We start from the raw sequence: 15,419 nt of genomic DNA on the forward strand, positions 1-15,419 counted from the left end.
AGTAAGTAAGTGTGTGTGTGTGTGTGTGTGTGTGTGTGTGTGTGTGTGTATGTATGTATCTATCTATCTATCTATCAACAAATAAGGTAAGGCAACTTTGTTTATACCCAATGGTAGATTTGCAGTAGAGTGAGTCGGCTGCTTCCACACACAGAGACAACAACACTTAGGACAACAATAGAGACAGTGAACATGACCGTGACAACAGTGCTTCAGACTAAGAAGCATGGATACAGATGTACAAAAAGATACCGGACAGATTAAAAACCATCATGGCAGATAGGTCAGAATAAATAGATTAAAAAGGCTATACAGTCAATAAGTTAGTGTTAAGTCCATAATTAACTAGAGGTACCGCAGAGCGGTACAAAATATGACCGCCGCCCAGTCCAGCACATTTTTTCCACAAAAATAAATCACGCTGAAAGGCCTATATGATTCTAACTGTCTCACTAAATTGCATTATCCAGACAAAAACAACAAGTTTTGCTAGACAACAAGTATCAAAACATGATTAGTTCATAGATTTCACATGTAAAATTCATTTTATACAACCCCACCCCCATCTTGCCTGTTCATAATTCTGAGAAATTCTTGAATTGTGTGCATGTGTGCGTGCACACGTTTATGTTTATGTGTGTGTGTGTGTGTGTGTGTTTATGCATGTGCATACATGCGTACATATGTCTACTGTGTGAGTATGTGTCATACGTATGATTACTGTGAATGCATGTGTGTGCGTGTGTATCTGTTTATGCACATGGAATGGGTTAACATGACCCCTGGAGGCAAACATACAGAAAAAATCGGTCATCCTAGGCCCTACGGTTCTCAAGATATTCACAGAAAACTGTCTGCCCTACCCTCCTTTTGGGCGGTCCAGTCCAGCGGGGGGGCTACAGATCAAAACGAAAAACGATGGTTCCATGCTATCCATGTGGGGTTACATGCCCACCAAGTTTCGTGTACCCCGGTCTTTCAGTGTCCCAGGAATCCTTGTTGGTGTACGGTCACTAAATGTACACATAAATCATTTTATTGTAAGGCCCCACATGAACGAAAGTTCACAAAACTTGGCATGCATTCGGAAAGTGTCATAATGATCCTACACTTTCAATTTCGTGCAGTTTTGACCATGTCAGCCAGAGATATTGTGATGAAAACACCTAATTATTTGCTTTTTAATTTTTAACTAGGTGGCGGTATACATGAAATAAGTGGTAATGGGATGGGTTGACATGCCCCCTTAAGACAAACATACAAAAAAAGGTGGACCTCCTAGGCCCTATGGCTCTCGAGATATTCACAGAAAACTGTCTCCGGCCACATACAGGCCAGTTGGTGTATAGTAACATAAATAAATGTATTGTGTGGCCCCCCATGAACGGAATTCCACGAAACTTGGTGTGCATTCAGAGGGTGTACCTTTTATAACAGTGAGCTCCTGAGCCCCGGAGAGTTTCCTGAAATCAATATGCATGTCCTTTGTTTTAGAAATGTTCATCTGTAGAAAGGACCTATCACACCATTCTACAAAGCCCTGGACAACTGGACCATGGCCTGTTTAATTTTCTTGTAGCAGGTTTACAATGACAGAATCATCTGCATACTTTAAAATAAATCTGTCTTCCCTGCTGCTGTGACACAGGTTTGAGGATGAATAACAGAGGGGACAACACACGACCCTGAGGGACCTAGTGGCAGTGAACAGATCTGGTCAGACAGTGCTCCATTCACTCACACTCTTGGTGTCCTGTTAGGTAAAAAATCTAGAACCCAGCCAACAAGACTCTTACTTAAATAATATTGCTCTAAAAGCATTTCTATTAAGATATGGGGTTGAATTGTATTAAAAGCAGATGAGAAGTCTATAAATAAAAGCCAAGCATGTGTTCCTTTCACTTCCAGTGTTTAAGGAGCATGTTCGTCAATGTTACTGCGGGATCCTCAACACCGCTATGTGGCCCATAGGCAAACTGCAAAGGGTCAATATCAGACTGTCTTCTTTAGGATTTCAGATTCACTAGCTTTTCAAACGTTTTCATCACAATAGATGTCAGTGCAATTGTATTTTAGTATATTTTTATATATTGTATTAAGTGTTAGTATAATTTGTATTTTAGTATATTTAGCATATTCTTAATCTTCTACTGTCCTTACTGCTTAGTTGTGTTTTTATATTATATACTTTAATTACTCTTCTGCTGTTAAAGAATGTGTTTGTCTTGTGTGTATGCTGCTGAGACCTTGAATTTCCCCTGGGGATCAATAAAGTATCTATCTATCTATCTAATTAGGCCTAAAATCATTCAGTATTTTGGGGCAGTTTGTCTTGGGAACTGGAACAACTACAGCATCATTCCAACGGCATAGATTAATATAAATTGGTAATGAAAGTCATTATGTACAAAAATACTAACGCACTGCATGGTATGCACTACTATCCCTTGTTGAGGTATTCACATCTCCTTCCTCGTTTATGTATGTCTCTTTGGAGTCGTTTATGTATGTCTCTTTGGAGTCGTTTATGTATGTCCTTAGCCATGTGTGATAAAATTGTTACTGATGAAATTCATAATTGAATGTTGTACAAGGTAAAGAGATCAATATTGCCCATCACTCAAATTGTTGCAAGCTTTGGGTTGAACAGAAAGACTCTGATGATCAGGCTTCCAATAACTAACAACACCATTCTGCAGCAGACTACATAGTTTGTCAGACAAATGTGATCCCCCTTCATATTTCTGTTATTCAGGCTTTTTTTTATTTTCTAATGGACAACAGTCCATTATCTGGGCATTACCTGCTATTCATTGAGCTCCACTGGCTACCCTTAGCCGCCCGTTTCAAATGAAGTCGCTAATGCTTGCTTACAAACTCATTGCTGGGTCTACTCCCACTTACTTAAATCCTCTCATCAAGGCTTCTCCTGCTCCTCCAAGGAATGTTGTCTAGCACTGCCACCCCTACACACACAGAGCAATCCAGACTACTGTCATTTATTGTCCCCTGATGGTGGAACAGCCTGCTGAGTAGCACCAGAGCAGGGGCGTCAGTGTATGGGCGGCATTGGTTCAGGAGGTAGAGGAGGTTTGAATGGTTGCCGGTTCGAGCCCAACACCTCCTGACCCTGTCGAAATGTCCTTGAGCAAGACACTTAACCCCAAGTGCTCCCGATGTGTAGGTTGGCACTTCGCATGTCACCATCCACCATTGGTGTGTGAATGGGTGTGAATGTGAGGCATGATATTGTAAAGCACTTTGTTTGCTCGGAGGAATGGAAAACGTGCTATGTAAATGCAATCTATTTACACACATGCATACTGTACATACGCATAATGTTCATATCAAATCTATTTGGTTTTTGCCATTTCTAAAATGTAAGACTGATGGAACTAATTCCAATTGTGTGCCATTCCTCCTCTTGTCTGTGTAAATATCATTTGAAAAGGCCGTGTCCCATGGGTAAATGATCACCTATTTGATTTGTTCTGTCATTAACATTTATACCACAACCTAAATGCCCAGCACACACATGTATCAACCTAATGAATAGGCAGTAAGAGCAGTCTCCACAGTGCTTGATGGTATCTAATCCCTATAGGTTGTGCTCCTCAACTATTGATTTTGCTATGCTTGCAGTCCCCAGGAACATGTCGTTAAACGAGACGATAATCGATTCTGGAACAGACATCATTACCGTTCAGTGCACCGGCTCTGCAAAGCCGGTGGTCGAGTCCGGATGTGTAGGCCTACTGCTCCACTCCAAGGTGCAAATGGACTAACCACAGTAGATTTCCCACCACAAAGATACACATGCTTTGAGTCACTTTCCATGGCTGCAATATCTGTCCAGTTTCCTTTCAATACAGAAAACATCTTAATCTCTCTTTCACAGTCGGGTGACAGCATTTTAGCCACACTTGTTTACTCACACAGATGAAGTAATGTTTTTTATTTCAACTGAAATAAAAAATAATAATCTGGATTTTCAGATATAAAGGAATGAAGTAAATCATAACTCATGAATTAATTCATGCATGAATTAATGATAATGCATGTACCCTTACCATAACGTGTTACCAAATAATCTTTTGGCCAAATATCTCAGACAGCAAAATAAAAAAAACTAGATGTACCGCAGAGCGGTACAAAATATGACCGCCGCCCAGTCCAGCACATTTTTTCCACAAAAATAAATCACGCTGAAAGGCCTATATGATTCTAACTGTCTCACTAAATTGCATTATCCACACTCAATTCTCACTGGTATCTGCTAGACAACAAAGTACCAAAACATGATTAGTTCATAGATTTCACATGTAAAATTCATTTTATACAACCCCACCCCCATCTTGCCTGTTCATAATTCTGAGAAATTCTTGAATTGTGTGCATGTGTGCGTGTACACGTTTATGTTTATGTGTGTGGGTGTGTGAGGCAAACATACGGAAAAAATTGGTCATCCTAGGCCCTACGGTTCTCAAGATATTCACAGAAAACTGTGTCTGCCCTACCCTCCTTTCGGGGGGTCCAGTACAGCGGGGAGGCTACAGATCAAAACGAAAAACTATGGTTCCATGCTATCCATGTGGGGTCACATGCCCACCAAGTTTCGTGTACCCCGGTCTTTCAGTGTCCGGGAATCCTTGTTGGTGTAACGGTCACTAAATGTACACATAAATTATTTTATTGTAAGGCCCCCCATGAACGAAAGTTCACAAAACTTGGCATGCATTCGGAGGGTGTCATAATGATCCTACACTTTCAATTTCGTGCAGTTTTGACTATGTTAGGTCACAGATACCTGCGATTACAACACCTCATTTTTAGTTTTTTTTGTGTTTAACTAGGTAGGTGGCTATACATGAAATGAGTGGTTATGGAATGGGTTGACATGGCCCCTTGAGATCAACATACAAAAAATGGTCCTCCTAAACCTTATGGTTCTCGAGATATTCACAGAAAACTGTGTCTGCCCTACCCTCCTTTCGGGGGGTGCAGTCCAGCGGGGGGGCTACAGATCAAAACGAAAAACGATGGTTCCATGCTATCCATATGGGGTTACATGCCCACCAAGTTTCGTCTACCCCGGTCTTTCAGTGTCGGGAATCCTTTGACGGAAATTTGGACATAAAAAAAAAAAAAAAAAAAAAAAAAAAAAATCTGACTAAACCTATATGACCGCCGCTTCGCTGCGAGGCGGTCATAATAATACAACCTTGAAGTGAAGTTGGTTGTCAATGGACTTCTGATCAGTGGACTAAGACACCCACGACAGAAGCTTTATTCTGTGTTCAGTACAATATTTTCACCATCCACTTGACTGTGTGGGGGCCACATAAACATGGGTTTTTGTCCAGGCCAGTTTGGCACAGTTCCTGTTAGAACTTATGTTTTATACTCATTCTCTGACTTAAAAAAGGTCAACACACTTTCCCTGTATTTAAAATGCATTTTCTTGTCTTGTCCGCACCTAGTAATAGACTAGGTGCATGAAAGGCTCTTCCTGTATGCTCATTTATTTACGGTGGAGCGCTAACTGTGTTATAACGGCATCTTCTATTATTTTCATCTTCTGCTATATTCTGCTCCTTACATCTTCACTTCAACACTGATTATCTTGTTTGCCCCATAAAAACTATTTTAACACAAGCACAAATCCTTCTTTGTCGTAACATGCTGATTCCCTACTGCAACACCCAACCAGGTCCTAACTATATTAACAATAGCAACAGGTTAAACACACCTGGCTCCACCGGATACAAACAGCCGTTCTTCATTATGTACATTCTGTTGTCTGAATAAATTTGCTTCCCTTCAAGGTTGGATTGTCGTCATTGTTGACATAATGAAACTCACGATAAATTGTCGAAAAGATTATTTTTAAAGGTGCTCTAAGCGATGTCATACGTTTTTTAGGCTAAAACATTTTTTGTCACTTACAGCAAACATCACCTCACCATCCGCTAGCTGCCTGTGTCCTGAATACACTGTAAAAAAACAAAAAACCCAGGCTCCAAAAACGGCCACAAAACAACTTGGGCAAACCTTGCCCATAAAAACATAACAAACTGTTCCAGCAAATTGAGAGTTTCAATTGCACGGGAGGGTGGGGGGGGGGGGGGTAGTTGCGAGCCAGCTTTCTGTTTTGTTTGAACGTCAACAGAAGTGTCGTTAACCAGCATTGCTTAGAGCACCTTTAATACCTCTTTCACCAGAGGTACCATCAAAACTAGAGGGCGTTGTAATTTGGAAAAGAACTTGTGCACACAACTTGTGAACACACACCCTATGATACTGATCTGCCATTTGTCCCTATCAGGGTACCAGGAAGCTATGGCTATGTTTATGCATTGCTAATTTGCACTAAAACCTAATATCTTGTTAGTGGATGACTGGGATCTCCTTAGTACACCGAATGTGTTTTCTGGCACGCACATACTGTACCACTCTTGTATGCGTGAATGAAGCAAACAGCCCGAGTCATGTTGCAGTGGAGTCTCACAGTTGTTGTCAGCATGTTTTGCTCTATGAGAGGAATGTGGACCTCCAGCTGCCTTCTCCCTAGCCTTTATAATGTTTGTAACTACTTTGTATCTGAGGGTGGAAGGAAGCAGCAATTTATTCTCACACAATATATTGTTGATATTTTCAGCAGTGCTCCAAGTTCTCAGCTGATGGGGGCAAGGATGGAATGGTGATGATGAAACACTGAAATGACAGGATTCAGTAACCATGTAATTTCTTGCTGGTCACACAGACGTATGCTGTTATTGCTGTGCCTACAAACATGCCAAGCTATCATGGTGCTATTTATATGGTGCAAGCTATGATTTGCTCACCCAAAGGGTGATGGTGTTGTAACCACTATTTTCAGGTTATATTTTAGTTTAGAATGTGAGGGTAGTGAAATCTGAGACAGCTAATTCAGCCCTATGGAACAGTCATAGCAAATACATTTGAATTGATTGATAGGCCTATATAGTGTACCAAATGCAATGGAAAATGCAATAAAACATTTCTCATCTGTAGATTGTTGTACTGGCAGGGTGCTTCTGGAAAAAATGAAAGTGGCTCTGACCTATGAAAGCCTCATCTTACATGTTCCATTTCATGAATCATTGCACTGCAGGTACAGCTGTAGGTGGTTTTATTCTTTGCTAGATATGACTATTTGTCCATGCATTGTGACTGATGACGGATGAAGGCATCTAGTTCTAAATTGAATCACAATTGAAACACACAGTGTGCCTCTCGACAGAGCCAACCCAACTACCCAGGAACCACTTGGACATGCAAGGGATACCTTAAGGGTCATTCCACATCAATTCAACCAGGGCCCACGTACTTAGGTCTCAAAAAATTCTGAAAAAAATTACCAGGTGTACCTATGTTACCCAGGAGACACACTGTAAAATTACTCTTATGTAAGATCAATACTTCCAAGATACAGACAGTTTTACAGGGGGAGGGGGGTGTCGATTTTGTTCGGCCTCTTTTTTTTGTCAAAGTTCACAAGCCCACAGCGCAAAAACTAAACCATGTAGGAGGCTCAAATTTTGCATGCTGGTACATAAATAGGAATAGTATGTAGCAAAATTGTCACGTTTGGTCTGGATAATCATGCATGGTCATAGCGGTCCCTCAAAGTTGATACAAATTTTATTGGAGTTTTTGGCTCTGTTTAAGCCTTCAGAAGACATATTTGTACTCAACATAGGCTCTTGATTTATTTTCCTTACTGAGATAAGTAGAAATACTCTCACAAAAAACAATGAACAGAAAACAAATCCCTTCAGGGTCTGAACAGCAGACCTCACAAATCTGAAAAATCATTTTGGTTCTCATTTTCAGAGCACCCAAACACCTTGTGGGAATATACAAAGATTTTTTAAATATTTTTTTCTTTATTCTCCATGATCTTTTCTTTTTTAAAACACCAATTTGACTTGTCTTATGCAAATCTTTCTTTTTCACTTTCCACCCTGAACATGGGCAAAATGCACCATTGACATCAATATGTTTTGTATAGAGCTACCACAGGTTACTCTATACAACCACAGGTGGCAGTGTGGTGACTCTATATAAAACATATTGATGTCAATGGGGCATTTTGCCCATGTTTAGGGTGGAAAATAAAAAAGAAAGATTTGCATAAGACAAGTCAAATTGGTGTTTTCAAAAAGAAGGGATCATGGAGAATAAAGAAAAACATATTTAAAAAAGAGTTCAGACTTGTGAGGTCTGCTGTTCAGACCCTGAAGGGATTTGTTTTCTGTTCATTGTTTTTTGTGAGAGTGTTTCTACTTATCTCAGTAAGGAAAGTAAATCAAGAGCCTATGTTGAGTACAAATATGTCTTCTGAAGGCTTAAACAGAGCCCAGCCAAAAACTCCAATAAAATTTGTATAAACTTTGAGGGACAGCTATGACCATGCAGGATTATCCAGACCAAACGTGACAATTTTGCTACATACTATTCCTATTTATGTACCAGCATGCAAAATTTGAGCCTCCTACATGGTTTAGTTCTTGCACTGTGGGCTTGTGAACTTTGACAAAAAAAAGAGGCCGAACAAAATCGACACCCCCCTCCCACTGTAAAACTGTCTGTATCTTGGAAAGTATTGATCTTAGATAAGAGTAATTTTACATTGTGTCTCCTGGGTAACGTAGGTACACCTGGTAATTTTTTCAGAATTTTTTGAGACCTAAGTGCGTGGGCCCTGGTTGAACTGACGTGGAATGACCCTTAAGCAACCTGATAGGTGAGGCTTGTCTTGCACAAGAATTGTCTAAGCCATTTGATGACTTCCAAATTATGTTTTTAAGCTGTCAAGACATGTTGAAAAATGTTGCCACAGGCAAACTTTTTTTTCATGAATCCTTTTTGTTGTTCCAGATGTACAGATATTAATGCAACATGCCAACATTTTGGGAAATTAGCTTATTCCCCATCTCCCCCAGAGTTACATAATGCATATCCTTCTTGCGCATGAAGCAACTCTGTCTGACGCACCCACCAGCTCCCCACCAACTAGCCTATAGCTAGCCTAGGCTAGCCATGGAACCAACTAGCCTATAGCTCCCAAAAGTGACAAAATAACTCAACATTTCCTTAGTGTAGTGCCACTTGTTTTGACTATCACTATACTAAGAAGAACATTGGTATGCCATCCTGGCTAATGCAACCTTGGGCATAGGGAAGCTCCAGTCACTCACACACAATGCATGCAGAAGTCGAGTTGAAAGACGGATTAGTAACTGATCATTTGTTGCAGCCCACTCAAAATGATTGAATGCTTTTACAGCCCTGCGGCTTCCACAGATGAATATTTTTTATTTTGATGTCAGAGTATTTAATTAGTTGGTTGCTATCGGGATATAAAAAGGATTTCAGGTAATATACCAAAAAGAAAATCTCGCATCCTACATTTAAACACTCAGGAAGGAGTAGAAATTGTAGCTCTCTTAAAAACAACAGTGTTTAACTTCTCTTTGTTCATTCTTTTTCCCCCAACATAAGTATTCAGGTATAGAACAGAACTTAGGACAAGAGGTACTGTATGTGACTGGCCAGCATGCCCTCGATGCTACAGTCTTACCCCCATTACTACACATGACCACTGAGCTCCTACTAGAAAAAAAAATCATCTGAAACATCTGAAGAATACTAATTTAATGTCATATCTGCAATATCTTAATGCAAAATCCGACTGTCTTATTCACTATTCTGCACAATCCATGGCCTAGTCGCATACTGTCAGGATGGGCAAAGGTAAGTCATAAAGAATATGAAAAGAACATTGTCATCTATTTTTACAAATCAAAGAGTGGTTACAGCCAAATGGATGGATTCTGCCACGTAATCAACATTGCGGCTGTTGATTGCACTTATATTCAGACACCCAATATCCAAGAGGTAGACATGTCTCCTTTTGCCCAGAAACTCCACTTGATGACCTAAAAACCAGAAGACAAGCGCAGCAGTCGTAGTTAGCCAACTCTCATTTATCTTTCTCTCCTGCAGAGTCAATCAGCCTGCCGCAGCTGGGTGAAGGGTTACTCATTTACCGCGTGTGAATGTTAAACTCACAAGTCTACACACAGGGACTAAGGAAGCTGGTAATTATCGGTTCTCATTTTACGCTTAACTGCAAGCATGAGCCTCTCCAATCTCAGTTACAATTCAAAGAGGACAAGTCAATTGCTTTCAATGTGTGCCTATGGCCCAACCACGGCCGTGGGTATATTCTTACCAACCCCACTCCCACTTGTGTCATATTGCTTAAATATACAGTCGCAGTTTGTTTTGATTGATTTTTTCATTGATTAAAACATCAATGTACAATGATGCTGTGTCATAAAGAGGCTTAGACTTGACATTCATGATGCTCTTTGGACAAGGAACACTGACTGTCATTGAATTATTCAGCTGTGTCTTTTTTATTCTCTTTTGTATAAACTACATTCATATTTAAACAGAACAGATTCAACAGACACCGAAGGTTGCTGGTCTACTGTATAAATTTCGACCCAAAAAGAACACACTGTATGTGTTTCAAATTTCAATTACGGTATGTGTTGCAACAAAGTAAACAAAGTAAACAGATTCAACACTCACCACTGAGGCCAGTGCAGCAGTAGAGTCCGGTTTGTTTGGTCAGGTGGTCCCACTGCCCTGGACATCCCAGCAGCCTCAGTTTCTCCCTGAGCTGCTCCCTAATTAGCATGCACCTCTCCACCTGACTCCTCACACCTTCCTGCCTAAAGTGGCACATGAACCATGTGGGTGAAGCTGAGAACTCATGAGAGACAATCACCCGTTCCTTTATGTTACAATATACAGTAAACCATTTTTATTTATTATTATATATACCGGTAGATATATATTAAGATACAATATACATGAACATATTTATAAATATTCTTAAATGTATTTGGAAATAAATACTCAAATATTAAGTTAAATCATTTATATTGATATAAAAAGGACAGTACATGCACAATTCAGAAATGAATTGGTTTGACAAGGTTCAGACAGTGACAGCTTTTCCCAAAACAATTGCCCATTTATTGAAAGAGAGAACATACCTGAATACTAAGTGTATGGGATGGGGAATTACAAACAAACATGACCACCCTTCTCAGGGTCATCTACAACAGTATTTTACTGGACGTGACTGACTCACCACTCAATAAGGTGTGCAGGGTTACTGAGGACGGTAGCCACCACACGGGCACCACCTGTTGGTGGAGAGGACCACAGAGTTTGGACTGACTTCTCCAACTGCGACTGGACAGCCAGCAGGAAGCTGTTGTGCTTCAGCACACACAGGAGGTGTCCAACCTGCTCCCCTGGAAAATCAAAGCTGCCGTGAGTAGAGAAGAGGGATGCCACTTACGCATCCATCAGAAGTTTCTCAGTATCAGATCCATCATGTCGTTTTCTTGACCTGTTCGTGTGTCCACTAACTATTGACTCTTTCAACAGTATAAACAAACATTAGCATTCCCATGGCATTTCCAGTGGCACAGAAAACAACATTGAGCCAATGCAAACTTGGGGTCAAAACAAATTAAAGTCAATATTTTATAGAAAACTAAGCTAAAGTCCAATTAATTTTCAATTCGAAGTAGCTGTGTTGACTTTGAACGTTTCAACCAGAAACCCTCTAGGAACCAACTGAAAGTTTTTCAGTTTATTTGAACTATACAATCTGTTCGGGTTCAATCAATTGTTTGAATATCTCTGAAATTATTCAACACACCTAAGATTCACCTTTACATTTATTCATTTTGCAGACGTGTTTATCCAAAGCGACTTACAACAATACAGTGATAAAGTTCATATTAATGAACCTGAACCTTTGAGTTTCATGCTAGCTAGCACTAGTTGTTCTAGCCATGCTAGTGGGCACGAGTGAATATCATAACAGAAGGGACTTTGAGTCTTACCATACAAGCCAAATGTGTGGCAGAAGGACTGTGCACACATAACCTCCAGACCCAAAGACACACAATGACGAACAGGCCAAGCATCCTTCTCATAGCTCTTAGAAAAGCCTTGTTCTGACATCAGGAAGAAAGGAAATAATCTTCTCTGCTGTTTGAGAGAGAGAGATAAAGATAGATTTTTAGGGAAAGGGACAGCATTCCAAGAATGCATTTCAGAATGTTAAAATTGTTTTGTTTTTTAAATAATTAAACCTTTCCAAAACATTTGTATAAAAGCTCATAGGTCATCTAGTGAGGTAGAACTGGCCTTGTACCATCATGACATCTGCCACGAGTTTCCAGTCATCTACAGAGAGGTCGGCACCTGTGGGGTAGTGGCCAGAGACGGACAAGACAACTACACTCTGTTCAGGGGCCTCCTCCAGATCCTTCAGCACGTTCTCCGCACACACTCCCAAACTATTCGCATCCCAGTAGCGGTAGTAGCACACATTCCCAAACCCTGCTGCCTCAAAGGTCTCGGCAAGTGAGTCTGAAAAAGCAAGAGAGGATTATACCTTATTTTAAAGAAGTCACAGAGCGAGGGATATAGAATTTGGAAAATGTGAGTAAGGCATATGAAGTGTAGAAGATTTGCAACACATGATATTGAGATTCCAGCATTTAACAGGAAGCCCTCCAGAAACATTAGTTTCTGTTCCACTCATGCACAAAGTCATTATGTCTCTGACTTATTAGGTCTCCCTCTCGATTCCAGAATTTAGAAGCAAATGCTAATAGCTTGCTTTCTCGTGTTTCACCTGCCTATTTTCTTGTTTCACAGCTACATCAACCATTTTAAAATGCCCATAATATGGTTATGTTGTGACTCTGTTGCTTCCACACGTAAGCCTATACAAACTTGGGGGAAAAAAACATCCATGCTGTTTTGAGTGAGATACGGGTTTCTGAATGTATTCTGTCTTCAGTCTCCGGGTGAGCTGTTCAATTAAATTCGAATTCAATTCGATTCCTGTTGCAATTGGGTCTCGACAGTTTTAACTTTGGGAACCTCTGGCCTAGCCTATGCTGGAAGCGACCCAGGCCATCCGGTAATAGGCAGCCGATTTCACAAATGCTTTTAAACTTTTGAATAGGGGTACATCAACTCTAGTGGGCTTATATACCGACCCAAGTTTCACCCATTATAATTTAACATTGTTAGGCCATGTTACATCATACATGCAGAAAGGTGTCTGAATTGATTCTGCTATGGTTATTGTATTTAGCAGACGTTTCGGCTAAACTCCCATAACTTGACTATTAGGCCACTTTACTACTAAAATTCAAACAGAACCGTCAATTACTTTTGTCACACATTCTTTATTATTCCTGCATAACAAATAGCATTTGATCACTGGCAGTCAGAGGCTTTCTGGTGGAGAATCCTCCAACATCATGTCATCGACACGACTCGTATTCCCTGGCTTTTCATGCTGCCCGTTGACGTAAACATGGAATCAGTTCCGGAGTGGGACATGGCCAACAACAGCTCATTTGCATTTAAGGCAACAGGCCCCAGATACAGCCTATTCCAAAAGGGACTGAAACTGGCAAGAATGGAGCTGCTGATAATGTGTAATCTGAGGGGACATGTTTTGTGCAACCCATAGGCCTATATTGAAAATAGTCATAATATGGGCACTTTAAAACTTCATCTGCAGTTCCATTATCTAACTGAAAACAGCATCTAAACCTATTTGTTCCCTGTAATAAAAGGGACAGTCCATATTCACGCTCATGACCTACCCACCATCACAGGGTGAGGGCAGCAGGATGGGTCCACTCCAGGATGCGCTGTTGTTACACCAACGCCTCAGCAGCTCTGCGCCCAGCCTCACCGCTCCCATACAGCCCACTGCCTGCACCCCCAGCACCTGCAACCAGCAAATGAAGCCCTCCAGTCAGTTACAGCAGTCGTTGACCAATGTCTTACTAAAGCGCCTGTACCTATGGATTTGAAGCCCTGCACGAGATACATTACCTCTTTAAATCGATTGTACAGCGTAGTTACCAGAGGGGCACAGAGAACATTAAACACATGGGGTGATTCACAGTATCAGCAGCACAGCACTGATGGTTTACACCTCCGGCCACCCACGTCAAAATGACTGTCCCTTACGGTAGTCATTGTCCAGAGTGATATCTGATTTCTTTTAGCGGGACATGTTTACATGTGGTAAATCACCCCCACACCTGAATGTAATGTGATTAAAGGGACACTGATGGTTTGTTTAATTCCAGTCATGGGTTTAAACATGCTGACCTCATCTTCAATGTCAGTGCAAAAGACAAATAATTTTTTGTGCCCTGTTCAAATAAACTATGAGTTCTTGCGTCAGGCTGAGGTATCTGTGTGTCCAGCTGGTGGGTCCTGATTAAGGAGGTGGGCCCTACTTGTGTATTTTACAGGCCCACTCAACACCAAGCCTGTTTAATCCTATGGCAACATCTGAGAAGGGATGCTGATTTCTACAACAACAAATTGTCAGGTTACCCTGTTTTCCACGATGGCAGGACTGTCTTTTCCCAGTGTGAGCTCCACCACTCTCTTGGTCAGTTCAGTTAGACCAAGAGGTGGGGGATACCCAGGAGTGAGGGTTGGGTCTGATCCAATTTGTTGCTTTATTTTCCATATGAGGGGAAGTACTGTGGTCTGGCCATCTTCATTAAGATACTCTGCAAATTAGAGGAGATAAAGAGGCAGCAATAATTTCATTAGGCTATCTATATTATAGCCTACTGCTGTATATTGTAAAGGTTAAACGTCAACAGGTCTTAGTTATTCATAAGTTAGGCCAAAGATCCTATACAGGCTATTCTAAGTAATGCCCCCTTGTAGTGCTCGATTGTAAAATGAAAACATTAATTGGCAGATATCCACGCGCCATCAATTGATAGAAATGACAAAACCAAAGGTGATCCGAGTTGCGGAGCTGACTTCCACTCACCACGTCCTGCAAGATTCACCTTCTCTGGGTGAGCGTCTCTCCTGAAATCAGCCAAAATCTTAGACTCCCGTTTTGGTGGAGCTGTAGGGATGTTCGTAAATACGGATATGACAGACATTGATATTGATTTTTTTGATTATTTTATCGGTAAAACATGCCGCTCAGTCGCCTTTCACCACTGCGACCCTGGCTGCTTAGGTTTCATCATGGTTGTTGACGTGTATTTCCCCCGTCTAATCGTGCATCAGCTCATTAACGTTAGTTTGTTGACTGCCTGTTGCCATGTTACCTGGTGTGACGGGCGTTTCTTGGTGACAACAGAGCCATGTAGAGAAAGTGTTCGGTCATGGTAGAGAGAAAATAGAAATAGCTACCTGATTATTAAATTAATTGATTATTATTAATATTATTTTTTTTTTTTAAAAAGGTAGCCAGGCTAAAAAACATGGAAAACATGTAGGCTAGCATC

The 15,419-nt window shown here is 40.8% G+C and overlaps 1 protein-coding gene across 2 annotated transcripts; it reads right to left on the reverse strand.

Annotated features, from left to right (window-relative positions):
- Nucleotides 1-9,666: 9,666 nt before the first annotated feature.
- got1l1 (glutamic-oxaloacetic transaminase 1 like 1) lies at nucleotides 9,667-15,220 on the reverse strand. 2 transcript variants are annotated; one of them, XM_048243064.1, is made up of 8 exons: nucleotides 14,951-15,220; nucleotides 14,497-14,678; nucleotides 13,753-13,876; nucleotides 12,275-12,492; nucleotides 11,961-12,105; nucleotides 11,195-11,360; nucleotides 10,627-10,769; nucleotides 9,667-9,965 (listed from the first exon to the last, which is right to left on the reverse strand). In XM_048243064.1, exons 1-8 carry the CDS (start codon nucleotides 15,066-15,068, stop codon nucleotides 9,829-9,831), a joined length of 1,233 nt encoding a protein of 410 aa, XP_048099021.1. In that variant the 5' UTR covers nucleotides 15,069-15,220; the 3' UTR covers nucleotides 9,667-9,828. The 2 variants fall into 2 exon arrangements, with proteins under 2 accessions (XP_048099021.1, XP_048099020.1); XM_048243063.1 differs by having other exon boundaries at nucleotides 11,961-12,108; nucleotides 14,951-15,219.
- Nucleotides 15,221-15,419: the final 199 nt, after the last annotated feature.

The sequence above is a fragment of the Alosa alosa genome, chromosome 5 (assembly GCF_017589495.1).
Source record: "Alosa alosa isolate M-15738 ecotype Scorff River chromosome 5, AALO_Geno_1.1, whole genome shotgun sequence".
Lineage (NCBI taxonomy): Eukaryota > Metazoa > Chordata > Actinopteri > Clupeiformes > Clupeidae > Alosa > Alosa alosa.

Bases quoted from the DNA above. Each gene is read 5' to 3' on its own strand.
- got1l1 (XM_048243063.1), bottom strand. From the start codon at position 15,068: ATGTCTGTCATATCCGTATTTACGAACATCCCTACAGCTCCACCAAAA. The intron at 11,361-11,960 runs GTAAGACTCAAA...TTGATTTTCCAG, and splicing joins CCACACATTTGGCTTGTATG to GGGAGCAGGTTGGACACCTC. The intron at 9,966-10,626 runs GTGAGTGTTGAA...TCTGGTTTTTAG, and splicing joins CTGCTGCACTGGCCTCAGTG to GTCATCAAGTGGAGTTTCTG.